General features: G+C 33.2%; 1 protein-coding gene across 1 annotated transcript; it reads left to right on the forward strand.

Annotated features, from left to right (window-relative positions):
* Positions 1-5,605: 5,605 nt before the first annotated feature.
* LOC131841350 (GRIP and coiled-coil domain-containing protein 1) lies at positions 5,606-16,356 on the forward strand. The gene is made up of 12 exons (XM_059189670.1): positions 5,606-5,928; positions 6,534-6,629; positions 6,936-7,039; positions 8,230-8,375; positions 8,762-8,844; positions 9,490-9,662; positions 10,380-10,605; positions 11,505-11,893; positions 12,425-12,628; positions 13,546-13,655; positions 14,738-14,815; positions 16,101-16,356. The coding sequence occupies exons 1-12, from the start codon at positions 5,844-5,846 to the stop codon at positions 16,270-16,272; spliced, it is 1,866 nt and encodes a 621-aa protein (XP_059045653.1). The 5' UTR covers positions 5,606-5,843; the 3' UTR covers positions 16,273-16,356.
* The last annotated feature ends 2,343 nt before the right edge of the window (positions 16,357-18,699 follow it).

Raw genomic sequence — 18,699 nt, forward strand, 5'->3', positions numbered from 1 at the left:
ATACTTATAATAGTACATACATTTTGTATTACTGCCCTATTTATTTTCAACACTTGTAGTGTTGTGACTGCACACCATAAACAACTTTATGTGTACCACTATAAAGTTTATAAATGAAGTGCAAAATAAATGTATTACTCTAGCTGTTAGGACACAAATGTTGGGTTGTATGGGAGCTGTTGGGAAGCAGTGAATGTGGGACTACCAAAGATGTCAGATGAAACAATGACTGATTTTACACTTTGCAATAATACAATGGTAATCTATAGATTATACTTCCATAAAGTTCATGTTAAAGTTGCTAACATTAAATTGTAACCTCAGCTTTTTACAATAAAGGTTAAGATAATCTTGATATATTGAGTCCATGCACAAAATCATTTACATGTAAAAATTGATGTTACATATAATTTATATACTTATAGGATATGATTATTATAAGAAATCACTGTATGTTTCCAATCATTTATTCCATAACAGTTTATTCTCAATATAATTAAGTGTATTGATTAATAAAAAAGTGACTACTTGAAAATCTCAATCTATATTATGAAGTTGATGGACCATGACATAAATGTAATTTAATATTGATCAACATTTTGACTAAATTTTGTAATTGTGACATGGATATATGTATCAGTTTTGTGAGTGCATTAATTATTGTGTATATAGTGAAAGTCAAGGAATAGAAAGAATTATACCTCTTTACATGCAGTATTTGTACATTTGTCAAAATTGTACACTTGACACGAATCATCATATACAATAATGGCATTTGCCAAATGCATTTTATGCTATCCAATTTTTTCCAATATATTTAATCCTTATAATATAACATTTATATTTGACTTTCACAACATGATATTGACTCTAATTAGTTTGTATAATCACTATTTATTATTATATTTAAGTAATTTCAATTCATTGTAAACATAATTTATTATAATCGTAATAGATATATAGATTTCATTTTGATGTTATAATTAATATATTGAATATTTAGTGTAAGTTTGCAATTAGTTCAGTAATTACTCACTCAGTAATGAACATACCTATCTAATGATTTGTATTGTTCCAGATATTCGTATTTGGTAGGTCATACTACGTGCATAGATAAATTATTCATAGATAATGATAATGCATATCATTTAATGAAAAAAAGAACAACTGCAGAGTTGAGTAATTCTCTATAGATGGGCTTGTATTATGCATTTCAAATAAGTATTCATATAATTTGTATCTGTAAGAATAAATGTTTCAATAAGATTATTTATTTAAAGTACTTAACTATGTGGAACTAGTCAGATTATTTTGCGCAACCTTAAAGTTTTAAGCGTCTATACTTAAGTATTTATAAAACTGTGTTCTCTAATTTAAACGTAGTTTAGGATTTTGAGTTTAAATTATGTTGGTGTGGTGTTTAGTTAACATAAGTATATAATACCATGAAACACACGAAACAATATATAAATGGTGTGGATCAAAACTAGTCAAAAGTTTAAATGTACCTCTGAGTATATGAAAGCTGTATGTGCTAAGTCTTTTGTCCGCGATTGCTGCAATAGCATGATCTGAATGTGCTTAAGAATTATGGTACAATCTTTAAAAAAGATGTTACTATTAGGTAGTCTGAAATATAAAGCAATATGAAGTACAAAATCGTCTAATCGAAGTGTTTTCTAGGTATTTTTATATATATAATAGAAAACTACCTCCATGTTTTGTGGCTTAAATATAAATGTGAGTAATACGTAAATAAGTGCTCAATTTTATAACACTGATGCATTTTATGTATCAGACTTACGCCCGTCGACTTTGTGGTCGGAACTCCGGAGGGGGTGATAGACGTCTGTAGGGGAAGGGCGTGTATTTGTACAGACTTCTCGCGCTGTCTATTACCTCCTCGCGACTCTTTAAGGGACATACGCACACAAAGTTTGCTATATTCATCGATTTTACACAATTTATTATACATGCAGTGGTTATTTTTGTACACGAATAAAAAATGCTTTTATTTCAAACTACCTAATATTAGATTGTTAACGCAAAATCTGCTATCAAATCTGCCTTAATTGTAACATTTTGGTAAATACTAAGAAACTGTAAAGATGATTTCCCTAATACAGAACAAGAACTTGATCTGTAAGAGGTCTAAGTTATATCCTCTTGAGATTATTATCGATCATATTACTTTCATAATGTATTCAGATGGCGCCATTATTTTTGTTACAATTTATATTCTCCAGTGCTGTTTTATACCTTGTATGGGCGCCACCACTGCATGTCTTTCTTAATATTACTGGTATAATATCCTTACCAATTCTTGTTTATCTAGTGTTCATTTGAATCTCACAATCTTTCGTATGGTTTAGTCTGTGATGTTGGTTGCATGGTATAACGCGTACGAAAGATTCGGCACATAATAATATCTAAGTTATATGTTGTGTCGTCCCTCCAAATGAATAGAAACACTCGCTTCTCCACCGAACTGTGCGTTTTGATACCGATCACACACCTGTCCCATTTATTGTTTTGTTACACTTTAGTATTTTGTGTTCGTATATGTGGTATTTTGTGTTTAGAATAGTTTCAGTTAATTTAAAACTAACACTTTTTTTTTATTTGTTTAGTGTTTATATAACCACATTTAATGTTTGTTTTAGTTTTCTTTTTCTGTTTGCATTACTTTGGGCAGGTTTGGGTATTGTAAGGTTTTGGCCTAGGACGTAGCTAGAAATATAAGACAGAGTACAAATCGCCGATATAATGTATGAAAGAAATGTTTGGCTTACTTACATTTATTTTCGAAATAATGTCAACGAATGTAATCTGATGTAGGGAATATTGATATAGACATTAAATATTGACATTAGCAATAATATATTTAAATAATCTTTCATTTAAAATATTACCGTTGTTTCTCTCCTGTTCACCCTCAGCCTTTTTTTAATGGATGATGGAATAGCGCTTTCGACCACGTCAAAGAGAATAGAATAGAAAATTCTATATTCAAATAAATTTAAGCACTTTTGAATAGTCATAGTTTTTTAATCTACCGCTCATTCTGAAAGCTGTTTCATCACAAGATGAACGAGCCAGAGAATTTCATCACAGAAAAACGAAAATTCTCTTTAAAATATAAGATATCGCTAGCAGAAATCTAGTGAAAGTTGATGTTTTACAAAGATAAGCGGACAAAGTCATCTGAGTGAGCTCTGTTTCACATACTTCCGTTTCCAAGCAGTCTTTGTTTCGATTGAACAGATTTGGCAGGTAAATTACAGGGTAGAGAGGCAGTCCTACGGTATAGCAACGAATGAGTGGTATTAGAGTTATCAGATGACGTGATTTCCATGTTACCGTTTATATAAGTAGACGACAGTTACCACTTATCATCAGGTGAGTATGTTCATATTCTAGTTGCATAAAAGAATAGTACGAGGCTTCCTCGTATTTTTGGGTTAACCTCGCCCAAAATTAATAACGGTAAAGACCGCGTCCTTGGCGTAGCTAAGTTGTATGTAGCACATAATGAGCTATGGAACGCGCCACTCAGCTATCCATTAGGCGTTAAGATTTTCAGAGTAGGGACAAGTATATGACGGATGAAAGCAGAATTCAAAGAACCTTATAGTGGGGGCTCTTTTAAATCAGGGCGTCCCTCCACTCCCCCTGTACCTCTTATCAACGTTTAAGTTCCTTTAATATACCAAATAAATTCTTTAACATTCGAATATGAATTGCATTATTACAAACGTGTTTAATTAATGTATTGTAATATAATTATACAGATAAATGTATAAAGTTCGCTCCACCCAAATGCTAGATTCAGCTTCGATTTTTGCGTCGGATTCGAGGGGTGGATGAAACCGTGTCACCCCAGCACCCTTCTGTCGAGGTCAATGCACTCGTCTCGATGCATTGTGAATACAGGTTTGGATTTTTTTTATTATAAATTGTAACATGGAAATAATTATCTACACGCTTTCTTACTTTATAAATCCAGTACCGTTAATTATAATACATTCCGTATTAACCAATTTGGAGAAATAGTAGTATTTATAATACATAAATAATGTATCAGTATTGATCTGAGAATATTATTGTCAGCATTATTATTTAATAGTAAATGCTAAATTACTAAACGACAAATTGCGTTTATCAAAACACCCAGAATATTTTTTTCAAAGGAGAATCGATTCCGTGATCTCAAACTAGTAGATTATATAATTGCATCCTGTATCTACAATGTATCGCTAGTTTGTTGTAGGTGTTTCTATTACCGCAAAGAAACTTAAAACCACTTAATAAAATCTAGTCACAGTTGGCCACATTTGTGTGACTCCCCTCCCTCTACGTCACAAAATTGCAATTTTACACTAGTATATGATCTGAGAATGCACTCGTTAAAGAAACAATAACCTTATTCTTATACTGGTGCAGTTGGAAATATTTTTTAGTTGTTCATATCGTGTTTTAACACGATATTTTAGAAATATGACGTCACGAAATTTAGGGCCCTCCCCCTCATAACGTCACAGTTTGTCGACCCACTCTCACCCCATGGATTATGGATGGCCATTAATATATTTTCTTTTTGGCGGCCATATTGGAACAGGCGTTGTAAATCACTTGGCTACTATGGTTTGTAATTGATTATTATATATTTTTTAATTACATATTAATTAAAAATGGTTCATTTCGCTTGCGTTTACCTTTCTCGCAGTCGGACGTTTTGTTCCATCATCATCCATACAATAAAATATTCAATATGCTGTTACTAGAAAAAGATAAATTATAATGACTTTTAATTTACAAATATATCTATTTGATGTAAAATTTATTTCTACATCAATCAATGTGTCAATTTGCAACATTCACATATGATTTTAATATTTTTTGGGAATATAAAAACCAACAAACACGGCTGTATGAGCACAGTTACCTTTGCCTTTCCAAAAGGATAAACAGAATAAAAAAATGTTTCATATTCAGCTAGTGTTATCAATCTATTATCAAACTATCGATAACTTTGTCTTCAAAATCTCAAATTTTAGTATTTTACAAAATATGAATAAAATTGCCAATATCAATAAAGATAACGCTATCAACAGGCTTATTCATATAATTTAGATACTGTATTATTGTTGGTTAATACTACCAAGAATATTTATTGTAGGTATAGGCACAGATAATATAATATTACATGTATAGGTACAACTATACATACTACATAGTTATGTCATGTTGTTAACCAAAAAATTAATCACATATAGACGCTGTCGATTATATATTACACAACCCGATATTATATGTTAATTGATTAAGATAATACGGATAAGTGATGACATTAATATCATACTAAGTTTTGAATATTGTTAGTACTACAATTTGTTACCTAGTGTAAATCACCAACACGATGCGACGCCGCGACGCCGCAACGCGACGTTGCGACAGATAGTTAACAAACCATAAACTATAAAAAGATGTTAACAGACATTATGTCATTCCGATCAGAATACGTAAAAACTGATATTACTGATATGTCGATAGTATTAATGATTGGGGCATTTAGGTATATCGATATGACAGTTTATCGACTACAGTGCAACACTTAATTGAAATCAAATTCAATGTAGTAAATCAAAATAAATCAACCAACATAAATTTTTAATATTTTCATATTAATAAGTAACAAATTACTATGTCATCACAAACACTAATATAACGTAGTTTTAGTAAGAATGTGTGTCAATACCATCTTTTAATAATTAGATTTGGCATTGTAAAAGTAAAGTGAAACTGTAACTTGTACTCAGCAATAATTTGTAAATTGTGAAATAATGGAGTCATTATCGAAACAAGAGTTGATATCGACGATTACTAAACAAGCGGACCAAATTAAGCGTTATGAAGCTCGATTAAGAGGTGAGTAATTTTCAAAAATAATCTATGGGATGGTGATTAATATTGCCTCCATATGTTCTTAGTTTTGAACTTGTAATCTTGTAATCTTGTTTTGGTTACTCAAATTTTTAGTCCACTTTACAGTATTATATATAGCATCTACAGTTGTTAATATTATGTTTAATATGCTGCATTATTGCTATAGGAATAACCAAATTTTTGTTACCATACAATTGTTATCAATTTTTGTTTTTAAATTTACTGAGTAGGCAGGCAGGCAAACGTTTCTACATCATACAGCTTCTTTTGTTTAACAAGGTTTGAATATCTAGCGGTGCCCTCAGTCTGAAGTTGTATCCGTCACAGTAGTCGACCTTCAGCTGCTGCATAACCATCCCAAGTTGTTGGAGTGCAGTCACCTCTCATTTTTCTTCTGATGAAACTGAAAAAGCCAGTTACAACCTGCCAGTTAGAATAGTTACAAAAATATTCCAAATTTAAATAACAATTATAGAATACTTTTTTATTTAATGCAAGTGACTGAGGCGAAGAATTATTTATGTATGATTCATATATTTTTTTATGTTTTTACCTCAAAGTCATAATATTGTGTGTATGTATTTCAGATGTTGTTGCTGCATACAAAGGGCTTGTTAAAGAAAAAGAAGCTTTAGAAATAAGTTTGAAGGCATTGAACAAGACAGAGTCTCCAAGTGAAGGAGGTAATATTGATCAATGAGTAATCACTTATAAAACATGAATGTTACAAAAATAATTAACTCTGGTGTGAAAGTGTATTAACAGATATGCATAATTGTTTTACTCTTAGTTATCTATGGTACATACTTAACTACTCAAGGAGTAAAAAGAGTACATTTTTACTCTTTGAGTACTTTATTGTGTAACATAGATTGCTACAATGCTGAGTTCAAAAACAAATTTAGTAAAAATATAATAAAGTGACTGAAGCAATTTAAACCATCTTTTCTTATGACATTCTAATATATAAATTATTTTCCATATTTTAGATGACTCTGTGGCAGCACTTACCGTGTCTCTATCTACGCTGACAGCAGAGAAAGCTCGTATGGAGGAAGCTTTTCAAGCTGACAAAAAAGTTACAAGAGATAAGGTAAATATATTTTAATAGCAATTCACATGGTTTTGATGATACTTTTAATACAACTGTTTATAGATTTGAATATAACAATAAAGAAAATTGACTTAATTAGACAGAGAATGTGTGGTACACTTCATTATTTATAATTTTTAATGTAATACATTCTTGAAGAGGAAAGTTGGACAATTTTTTTTTTGATATTCTACTTATTTGACTAATTCTACTTCAATGTGTATAATAATAATAATAATTATTATTTATTTATTTATTTACAAAAATTGTTTCAATACAATCACAATAGCATTGAATCCTACACTAGGCTGGGCCTGTCCTGTAGGAACCAGAAAACAAATTATCTTGTAAAAAATTTAAGTTTAAAAGTACAGACAATTTGCTAAAATATCTAAAACTATTCAGCAAAACTAATATAATAATGTGTGGAGTGGTGAGTGAGTACATGTGAGTGTAAGGTGCCTGTGTGTGCATGAACAACAGTTTTTATTATTATTATAGCTTATATATTTGTAGTTGCTAAACTTATTTTACAAAATGTCATTATAATCATCATCATCATCACTGCCTTTATCTAATTATTTAGGGTCGCCGCAGTATGTCCTTTTTCTATGTAATTATATTTTTCTTTTTTTGCTGTATACATAAAAGACTTCATCTTTTTTCCTGATTCATAGCTAAAGTCATCCAGTTTTGTTACTTACCAATATTATATGATAATAATAACCTTGGACAATTCACACAGTACTATCTATTTCAATCTAAACAGTGCTTGTGTAATGGCTACTAAGCAATTGATGGTAATACTTAATAAATACATACATAATATACATAGAAAACAGCCACAAAAACAGCAATAAAAACTAGACCTGAATCCAAAGCAGCTATTGATCTGGTGCCAATATCTTGGCAACTATGTTGCATTCCAGCCTGCAAGTATGGAAGAAATCTTAAGACAGATCCCTTGTCTACAATAGCGAGTAGCGCAAGGTGTTAGACTACTCTGTGGTTATCAGTCAGCTTATGGAAATATCTGCTCATGGCCGAACCTTTGCTATCTTTATTTTCCATAGCTTCAAAACTATGAGTACATCACACATACACATCTAGAGAAAGTAAGGTTGCTGATGTGCTAAACTGCTAGATCATGAGGATGTTAATTACTTACTTTTACTTTTTTAAATTTTCAGTATGAGAACACAATTGCAGCATTAAAAGAGGAAACAAAAACACTAGTGCAGCAACATTTGGCTGAAATAAATAGTCTTAAAGCGAAGATAGGCTATGAGATACAAGAAAGAGAGAATGAGAGGGCTGATCACATGGCCATGATGAAGTGAGTTGAGGAGAAATATTTATTTATCTAGTCTTTTGCTATCTAACTTATATACATGGCAGACTTAATTCCTGATAGCATATTCAATCTTAATTGTTTTCATATTGAGTTAATTTTAAAATAGACTATTTTTTTAGTTATTACAAGAAGAGACAGTATGTATCAATTTTATTTATTTGTTTATTAGCAAACAAAACAGATTACTATCAGTACAAGCATGAGAAAAAAAAATCAAACATACAAAGTTACTAATATGAAATCATGTTCAAGCTGAACTAAGCAAAGCAAAATTCTTGGTGAATGAAACATGTGAATCAGAAATTACCCACTTAGAGAACTTCATACAAAACTCTACCTCGGCTTAATGCCTAGTTCATTGATTTCAGGGAATTACACGTGAAGTTGAATTCAGAAAGAAAAACCAAGGAGAAATTAGAAGATAAAGTTGTTAACTCCTCAGAGAGTCAAGGTGAGCAATATTCAATTATAACTATTCAATATAAAATATATAACTGACCGTCAAGAAACCATACAACCATCAACAAACTAGACCACTGTGGCCATCAAGAAATATATATATATTTCTTCTCAACTGTAATTTATATTCCCCTCCAATAGATCTCGCGTCCAATTCAAATGGGGATCGATATTACGACGGCCTGAGCCGAGCTTCAACCCCTAGCGGTGCCCTTAGACTAAAGTCGTATCCGTCAGGCGGGAGTTGGCCTTCAGCCGGTCCATAAGTCCTTCCGCCATTTTTCCGCCAGGTTTGGAGCCATCTGCACTAGCCCCCTATCGTCCGGTGAAGCTGTAAAGGCCAGCTGCGGCCAACAGCATTAGAGTAGTCCGAAAAAAAACTAATTTATTATCTTTTTCGACAATGAAGATTACCATATCACAATTTACTGGTAATATTAATCAATAGAAATAATTTTATTAAGCCAATAAAACAGTACAAAATCGGTGGTAATGCCAATATCATACTCTTATTATACTACTCACATATAAGGTAACGAGATATGTTGTACACATATATTCTCTAAATCAAACAGATGTTTTATAAACATATAAATCTCATATAACCTTGTATATATATTTCCTTGGATGTTTGCAGCATCACAAGCAGAGTTGGAGAAGCGCGTCCGGGACCTGAGCAGTTCTTTAGAAGCAGCTCAGCGTCGTCTGCAGCGCGCGGAGGCTCGTACAGTGGAGACACCCGCACTGCTGGTGCGACTGCAACAGAAATTAGCGCTCCTCGAGCAGTCTCACTCCATTGCTATTAGAGAGGTAAGTCACTTATAATTTATAGACATATTGGACATAGATGTAGTAATTGATTTTGCCAATTGACACAGCGCCATCTAGTGCCACGGTAAGCAGAGCTTGTGTTATGGGTATTATACGACTCATATAGATATTTACATACTTTTGACGACCTCGGTGGTCTAGCAGTCTCGCATACCGCTTTACGTCCGATGGTCGCGGGTTCGATTCCTCGCACGGCACAAACATTTGTATTCATGAGTATAATTGTTTGTATCCGTCTGGGTATTTTCTATATATAATATGTATGCATTTACGAAAAAAAAAAATCTATGTATTTGTATCAGTTGTCTAATACCCATAAGTTAAGCTAGCTAAAGCTTGTGTAGCTTTAGCTAGCTTAACTTGGGTCTAGATGGCGCTGTGTGGTTTGTCCTGAGATTATTATTATTATACTATGTAGGAAAATACATAATATGAAGAAATAATATATAGGAAACACCCCCGGCGGACTCGGTGGTCTAGCGGTTAGACCACCTTACTTCCGATGGTCGCGAGTTCGATTCCTCACGGTGCAAGCATTTGTATTCATAAGTATAATTGTTTGTATTGGTTTGAGTGTAATGTGTTTAAGCATTTCTGTCAGTTGTCTAGTACCCATAACACAAGTTCTGTTTATCTTGGGACTAGATGGCGCTCTGTGAATTGTTTTGGATTATTACTTTTATTATTATTTCGTAGGAGCAAATAAAAGCGAAACGTTGCGAGGAAGCGGCCCGCAAGAGTTGTGCTCGACAAGAAGAACGCGTGGCGTCGCTCGAAGGTCGCGTGGCGGAGTTGTCTCATACACTCGGACAATATGCAGCCGCGAGACGCAATGACCGCGACACCATACAGCGGCTCCAGCAAGCGCTTAACGGTGGCTTACTGCGAGATATAGCGCCTAACGAAACTCCTACTACTGCTGGTAAGCATTGTTTACTGCTATTACTTTTAATGGAATGGTGCACCCTTTTGCTTTAGGGGGTTAGGTTGACGGGGCACCAGTGGGGTATGATAATAATAATAATGTAGAATAGTCTACAAAATTCTTGTCATCACAATAATTTCTTTTATAGTTGTCTTTGTCTGGTGAATCTCACCTACAATGACAATTTTATCAGCCCACCAAAGGGAGATATATAATATATATATATTTTTTCTTTCTGCGATCAACCTTTCCAGCTATAATCAGATTTTTTGATATTATTGGCATTTTGATATGAGGCACCTCCAGCAAGGTGCCATCTCATTTACTTTCTTTAGATGTTGGCAAGGCGAGCCCTTTTTAATCTAGATGGACAGTAGTTTTGAAGCTAACTGGTTCTTATGGCCGGCTAAACAGTGTTTAATATATAATATATATATATAAACAATAATAATGCTTTATTTGTACAACCACAAGATTACAGCATTAAAAAGGAGAAGTACATAACAGGGATGGATATGAAATTTCGGATACGGATGCGGATATGAACTTATTTCGGATTATCCGTTAGTTTCGGATAATTTCGGTTACGGATATTATTTTTTTAAAGAATTTCAAAAGGAAAATACAAATAGCTAATAAAATAGTTACATAATGTGTCTCAATTAGGCTCCGCCCCTATTCAATATTATCCTCTCATTTCGGATTCGGTTACAGTTACGGATATTTTTTTATATCGGATATCCGATAGTATTGGTTACGGTTACGGAGCTCCGTGACATCCCTGGTACATAATAGTTAGTTAAAAATAATAATACAAAAACTTAACGTTCATAATCTGATAGTGACAAGAATAAATGCTTTTTGATTTGATATACATTCTATATTGTTTATTTCAGACGAGCCACAACAAAAAAGCGAGACGGACAATGAAAAACTAGCTGACAGTGAATATCTACACACACTGATAGACAAAATACATATACTAAAGAAAGAACTGATAGCTGAAAACGATAAATTAGGAAGTCCCATCGATATTACTACAGTATTCAAAGTAGATGGGTATGAGAACATTCACATCAAGTGTAGAGAGGAATTTGATGTTCTTAAAACAGAGTTTGAGATGTATAAAGTACAAAATTCAAAGAAAACCGTACATGTTGAGGAAAGCGAGGTAGATGATTTGAAGAGTGAGATAGTTGTGCTGAAGGAGAAGTTGGAAACGTATAAAATGTTGCTAGATGAAAATAAACAAGATAAAGTGGATACTCTAAAGTTATATGAGGAGGTAAGTTTGGTTTTTAAAATACGCAAAGTAAAACATACTTAATTATGATAAATGCATCACTGTGATTCACCATCCAATGATCATGATTTCAGCTCTCGCGTAATACTTTGCAAATATTTGAGTCTCGGTGGTCTAGTGTCTGGTCGCAGCTTCAATTCCTCGCTCGATGAGTATGATTGTTTGTATAGGTTTGGGTGTTTTCTATGCATGCATTTACAAAAGGAAAATGTATTCAAGTACATCTGTGAATTGTCTAGTACCAATAACACGAGTTCTGCATAGTTTGGGATTAGATGATGCTGTGCAAATTATCTTGAGTATTACAGATTTTTTTTAAATATACATAGAAAAACACTTACATCAATAAAAACAGGTACACATATAATCATTTGTAATTTGCTGAAATCAATCTTATGATCATTAATAGTGGTCATTATTACAGTCTACAAATCATCTGTGATTGGCACTTATAAAGATCTCCAACATTAATATAGTTCGAAAATAATACAAAATAATTAATAATATTTGTAGAAAATGAAGAGTGAACAAGATTACTACAAGGAAGTGAACTCAGACCTGAAGACGAGGGTGCAGAGTTTAGAGAAACAGGTTCAAACACAGAGGGACCGGTACGCTGCTCTATTGGAGGAGACGGACAATTATATTCGGGCCAGAAACGACCGCTCGAGGAAGGTCAGCGTGGAAGACGGTCATTGGAAAGAGGGGATGTTAACAGTGAGTGAATGTTTAAAGTTTTTACATGCTTTTGATATTTCCAATTCGATAAAATTCAATGTTTTACCTTCATCTTCTGGCATTTGTTTTTTATTAAAATGTATGAAACATTGTACAACTAAATCGCCGGTTTTACGTATCCGTAATTGCATGTACCGTGTATTGTATACGTTTCCGTGCGAAGAATGTAACTAGCAACCATCGCAAGTAAAGCGATATATAATCTCTAGATTACTGAGGCCATCAAACTGTTTATATGTATATATACTGGTGGTCACTCTATTCTCCCAAATTTGAATTTAAATGACTCTGCATTATTGTAAACATGTTCAACATTTCAAATTCAAAATTCAAAATATCTTTGTTCATGACTTATGGTATTTCAAATCATTAAAGAATAAATTTATTTGAAAAGAATACGAGCTGATTTTCTTGTCAGTTCTTCTCATCTCGAAATCATTCCGAACTGACGGTAAATTTGACATATTATAATAGTCTCTAATAGACCTACATGAATAAAGATATTTAGATTTTTTTTTAATTTTGTTTAATAGTATAAATAGGTTAAACTGAGTTACTCATACAGAAGACTTTGTATAAAGGCTACTTTAGTTTAATTTGTATTTAAGTTTATAGTGCAAGAACAGCACAATTTTGTTTTAAACTTTCCTTCTTGACTATTCTTCAATAAATCTATATGATCTGTATTATGCTCTTTTGTTGTTTATCTATATAAATAGAAAAAATACAACACGTCAGTTCAGTTCAGTTTCTTTACGTGTTGCCGAGAGTATGTTTAAGATGTTATTTGTTTTTACTCTTACATCAAATATCCGAAGCCTAGTTAAAGCCTAAGAAACTTACAGAGTTCGCGAAATGCGTATGATAAAATCTCTTGACCATTGTTTTCTTTGCAGGATGTGACAGCACCGCCGCATATGTTGCACTATGCGCACGAGTTGGCTAGAAAAGATCTGGATATATCCCAACTGAGGAAGGAGAAACATACACTAGAAGGACAATATAGGTTGTTATTTATTTTTATAATACGATAGTCACAATAAAGTATACGGCCCATACGAAAACACCACAGGTTAAGGTCTCTTAAGCACGTAAGAGACCTTAACCTGTAAACCGAGCGGGACGTATAAATAAGTCAAACGTCAAACTTTGTGTACGTGTAGGACATATGTTATACCTACTTTTTTTAAATTTCTGCTGCGCCCTGGAACCTGGAGCGTGTGGGATATTTCATATCAAAAATATATACACTAAATTATATTGTGCTGACGTGCTGACACGTCCTAGTGAGAGACAGTGCTCGTTGTATGCTGCTTAATTAAAATTCCTCGGTTAATAGGTTAATATATCGTTGAAAAACCCCACGCTGTAGTGTCGCATGCTCTTTCTAAAATCTCGGCAGGTAGTTCATTCTACAATCTGAGTATACACGAGGGGAAGCTCCTCTAAAACTAGACTTGGCCTAGATAGCGGTGTGTGAATTATCGAAGGATATTATTATTATACACTATTTCTTATTTAAGTTTCTATCACTGAAGTGTCAGAAACTTAAATTGATACATTTTTTTTTATTGACGGCCAGATTTATGTTCTCAACCTTTAGCGCCTAAGATGGGGTAGAGTTCAACGTTTCAAAAACGCTTTCAAAATTTCTCAATATATAATAATATTTTAAATTCAAAAGTCTCAGGCAGATTTTTGAATTTAAAATATTATTATATGTCTGTTTGTTAACTTTTCACGACTAAACGGGACAACAGTAGGCTATATTTTATCTAAAAGCAGACAAAATCGCGGGTAACAGCTAGTTTATCAATGGTCTCGATGTGCTCGCGATTAGTACAAGGCCTTCCGATGTTCGAGGTTCGATTCCTCGCATGGTGCAAATATTTGTATTCTTGAGTGTGATTAGTAGTGGTCGTGGTTTTCCCATTAGGTATGTATTTAAAAAAAAGTATTTTACTGTATTTATTTACTATTTGCATCAGTTCTCTAGTACCCATAACATAAGCTCTGCTTTACCTTAGCTAGGATGGCACTGTGCGAATTATTCTCAGTTATTAATATTACTTACTATGTTTTTTACAGAGATTGCCAGCGTGAAGGGACCATTGAGAAGGAACGGTTTAAAGAAGTTATAAGGACATTAAAAGAAGAGATTGACAGGTAAGACTCCCACACATATTCCAGTTCAGTATGTCTTATGACTCATACATACGTACCTACTACGTAGCTTGATCGCCGAACAGACAACACTATCCTTTCAAGCTATATTCATTGCCTGATAGTGCCTTGTTCGTAGATGAAACACGTGTCGTGTCTGAATGAGTAGATTCAATAACATAAGAATTTGATAACCATAGAGAACGTAGTTACATTTCCAGTAGTAGGTCAGGTTTCCGCACTAAATATTCGTGGTCTTACACATCCTAATAGTGGCAGAATTAAACATTATGTAGTATTGTAATAAAGATCTAAATTGTACTAGATATTAGGGATGTTAAGGAGCTCCGTAACCGTAACCGAAATTATCGGATATCCGATATAAAAAAATATCCGTAACCGTATTTTTTTTTATTGGGTTGTTTGGGCTATTGTCAGATGTTTGTAGCACTGCGACCTACATAGATCTATTGTGCTCGCCCTTTTTCAAAGTTCGCTGCCTAGACCCGTCAGGGACAAGAATTGAAGGATATTCTTAGGAGCGATTGTATTTATCTCCTCGGTGTTAAAAAGTGTAAACTTTCCAAAGGAGATATTTCGTTTATGCATGAATGGGCTACAATAATATTGGATGTGTAGTGGGGTTTCCTCTTCAGTTTGGCAGAATCTGCATATTTTAGTCGTGCATATCCGTAACCGTAACCGAATCCGAAATAAAAGTTTCGGATAATACCGGATAGGGGCGGAGCCTAATTGAGACACGTTATGTAACTATTTTATTAGCTACTTGTATTTTACTTTTGAAATTCCTTAAAAAAATACTATTGGTAACCGAAATTATCCGGAACTAACGGATAATCCGAAATATTTTCATATCCGCATCTAGTCTAGTATCCATAACACAAGCTTTAATTAGCTTAACTTGGGACTAGATGGCGCTGTGTGAATTATCCTGAGATTATTCTATTATTACTAGCTGTCCCGGCAAACGTTGTTTTGCCTTAAAATAAAAAAAAAATTTAGGGGTGGACTACCCCTAACATTTAGGGGGATGAAAAATAGATGTTGTCGGCCAACATCTATTTTTCATCCCCCATTCTCAGACCTACTCAACACGCTCACAAAATTTCATGAGAATCAGTCAAGCCGTTTCGGAGGAGTATGGGAACGAAAACTGTGACACGAGAATTTTATATATAAGATTATTATTATTATAAATAATATGTATTAAACACCAAAGTTTAAAAATGGTTATTTTTAAATAACCATTTTTACATTATTGTTTCAGATTAAGAAGAATACAGTCCCGCGAAGGTGCAAATCTGGAATATCTCAAGAATGTAGTGATGGCTTATCTAATGTCGACGGACTATGACGGCCGCAAGCATATGTTGAACGCTATAGCTGCAGTACTGCACTTCACGAACACGGAGAGGAAGCTAGTTATGTCTAATTTATAAATCAACTAGTTTATACCTGCGACTTCGTCTGCATTCATTGAGTTAATTATAATAATAATAACAATAATCTCAGGACAATTCACACAGCGCATCTAGACCCAAGTTAAGATAGCTAAAGCTTGTGTTATGGGTACTAGATAACAGATACATATACATAGACATTTTTTTTTGTAAATACATACATATTATACGTAGAAAACACCCGATACAAACAATCATACTCATGAATACAAATGTTTGTGCCGTGCGAGGATCGATCCCGCGACCATCAGTCGTAAAGCGGTGTGCTAGACCGCTAGACCACCGAGGTCGTCTATGACAGTCTATGTCCGTGATGGCAGTGATATTGTGATGTATGTTATACTTTACAATCACGCAAAGGAAGCTAGTAATATCTAATTTATAAATCACTAGTTTATACCTCCGACTTCGTCTGCTTTCATTGAGATAATTGACAACCTACTGTTATGCATGTTACACTTCACAAATACGCAGAGAAAGCTAGTAATATCTAATTTATAAATCACTAGTTTATACTTCGTTTGTGTTCTTTGAGATAATTGACAACCTATGTATGTGATAACATTGATATGACAATCTGTCTTCATGTAAATACTTATGTGATTTGCAGAGCTGGGCACCGTTAATCAAATAGTTAACTTATATACTCTTTAAAGAGTTGGAGCTTTTTTGTTATTGAACCTGATTTTCACACCGCGCCGCGGTTCCATACGGTAAATAATAGACATTGGTTTAACGATTAACGGACTTCTGCATATTAATGGAAGTTAACGTGTCGGTTAACATTTATAAAGGTTAATCCGTTAATCAAAACGTTAACTTCGTTAACGATTAAGTGATTAACGAGTTAATGCCCAGGTCTGGTGATTTGTAAGTGCAACCTAGTAGAAACGTCGAGAGGTAAATACCTTTATTTACCATAAAGATATTTTTTTGAAAAATTTACGTTTTTTTTTATTTTCTATCATCTTGTCCATGTCTTCATTATAAGCATAACAAAATTGTTAGCTATAGGCACAGTTGTGAAGTTATGCCCTTTCATAAGTGAACTGTTCTGTGGTACTGAATCTATCAAATTTGTTATATATAGCATAATCTAATAAAATTATTTTATTAATGTTGTTTCGTTGTTTTATTTTGAAAAAGATTTAACGGGAGCCTGTTTTAGTTTTATACACAGACAGGGTTACTATAATGCCTCTACAGGCAAGAGATTTTCTCGCTTCTGTTAGAGCACAAAATTTGTTTTAATTGTAATGGTTTGCGTATATGTTTAGTTGCAGTATGCAATTTCATATTTAGAGTTTAAAAAGATATAACTAGTCTGCATAGGCCTCAATCTTTATCTTTACATAACTATTTGTTCGTGTGTTAAAAGTTTTACATGAAATTATGAAACAAAATATGTTTTTTTAAATATCGCTTAATACATATGCTAAAAAAGGAGGGAAATGCCCTCACAACGGGGGAATAAAGAATTTTGTCAATGTATTAATATGTATATCTATGATTTAATTAATTTATTATTAACCCAATAGATGGCGTTATATGTATGTTTCGTTTGTTGTTTTTTGATTATTGGCTATTAGATGGCGCTCGACAAGTGTACTTAAGTGAAAATCAGTTTTGCTCCTTGAGTTATTTTCCACACTGAGCTATGTCATTTTGTACTGGCTCACACAAGCAGGTTTACCTATATTCTATTGTATTGGATTAAACATTCTGTAATGTGTCCTACTTGTAAGTATGTGTGTACTGAGATATAAATGAAAATTCTTATTTATCTTTCTACGAAAGATGTCGCAGGCATCACTAGTTTTAATAATATTCTTAATATATCGCGAAAGTTTGTGAATATCGATGGATGTTTGTTATTCTTACAGGCAGAAACTATTGAATGGATTTTAATGAAACTTTACCTACAATAATATAGCGCGTGAAATTTATAGCATATGTGTTATTCTGATGTCTTATACATCAGAATACAAGAACAACACATATACTATAAATTTCATGCGACTGAAAGCACGGGCACAGCTAGTTTTAAATAAGTGTAAATTCAAATACAGAAATATTTATTAACTCATAAAAACAATTGGATAGCTATAAAATAATATATCTTATATAGATATTTATTTGTCATGTCGTTGAATGAATCCGAACATGTCATCACATCCGTACATTTGTACAACCCTAAGTACACAGCACTTCACTAGTGTCGTAAGTACATCCTACACATCACTTAAGAGCCGACTCCAGCTTCTAATTAAAATTAAACTTGTGTTAAGCTTATAAATTACTAGCTACTCTCCCCGGCTTTGCTCGGATGTACATGTATTATATATATAAACCTTTCTCTAGAATTACTCTATCTATTTAAAAAGTGCGCTTCAAAATGCGTAGCGT

This window comes from Achroia grisella, unplaced genomic scaffold, assembly GCF_030625045.1.
Source record: "Achroia grisella isolate CSIRO2021 unplaced genomic scaffold, CSIRO_AGI_Agris_v1 utg1589, whole genome shotgun sequence".
NCBI classification, from domain to species: Eukaryota; Metazoa; Arthropoda; class Insecta; order Lepidoptera; family Pyralidae; genus Achroia; species Achroia grisella.

Coding starts and splice junctions, on each gene's coding strand:
- LOC131841350 (XM_059189670.1), top strand. CDS start 5,844: ATGGAGTCATTATCGAAACAAGAGTTGATATCGACGATTACTAAACAA. Junction 5,929..6,533: donor TTATGAAGCTCGATTAAGAG/GTGAGTAATTTT, acceptor TATGTATTTCAG/ATGTTGTTGCTGCATACAAA. Junction 6,630..6,935: donor AGAGTCTCCAAGTGAAGGAG/GTAATATTGATC, acceptor TCCATATTTTAG/ATGACTCTGTGGCAGCACTT.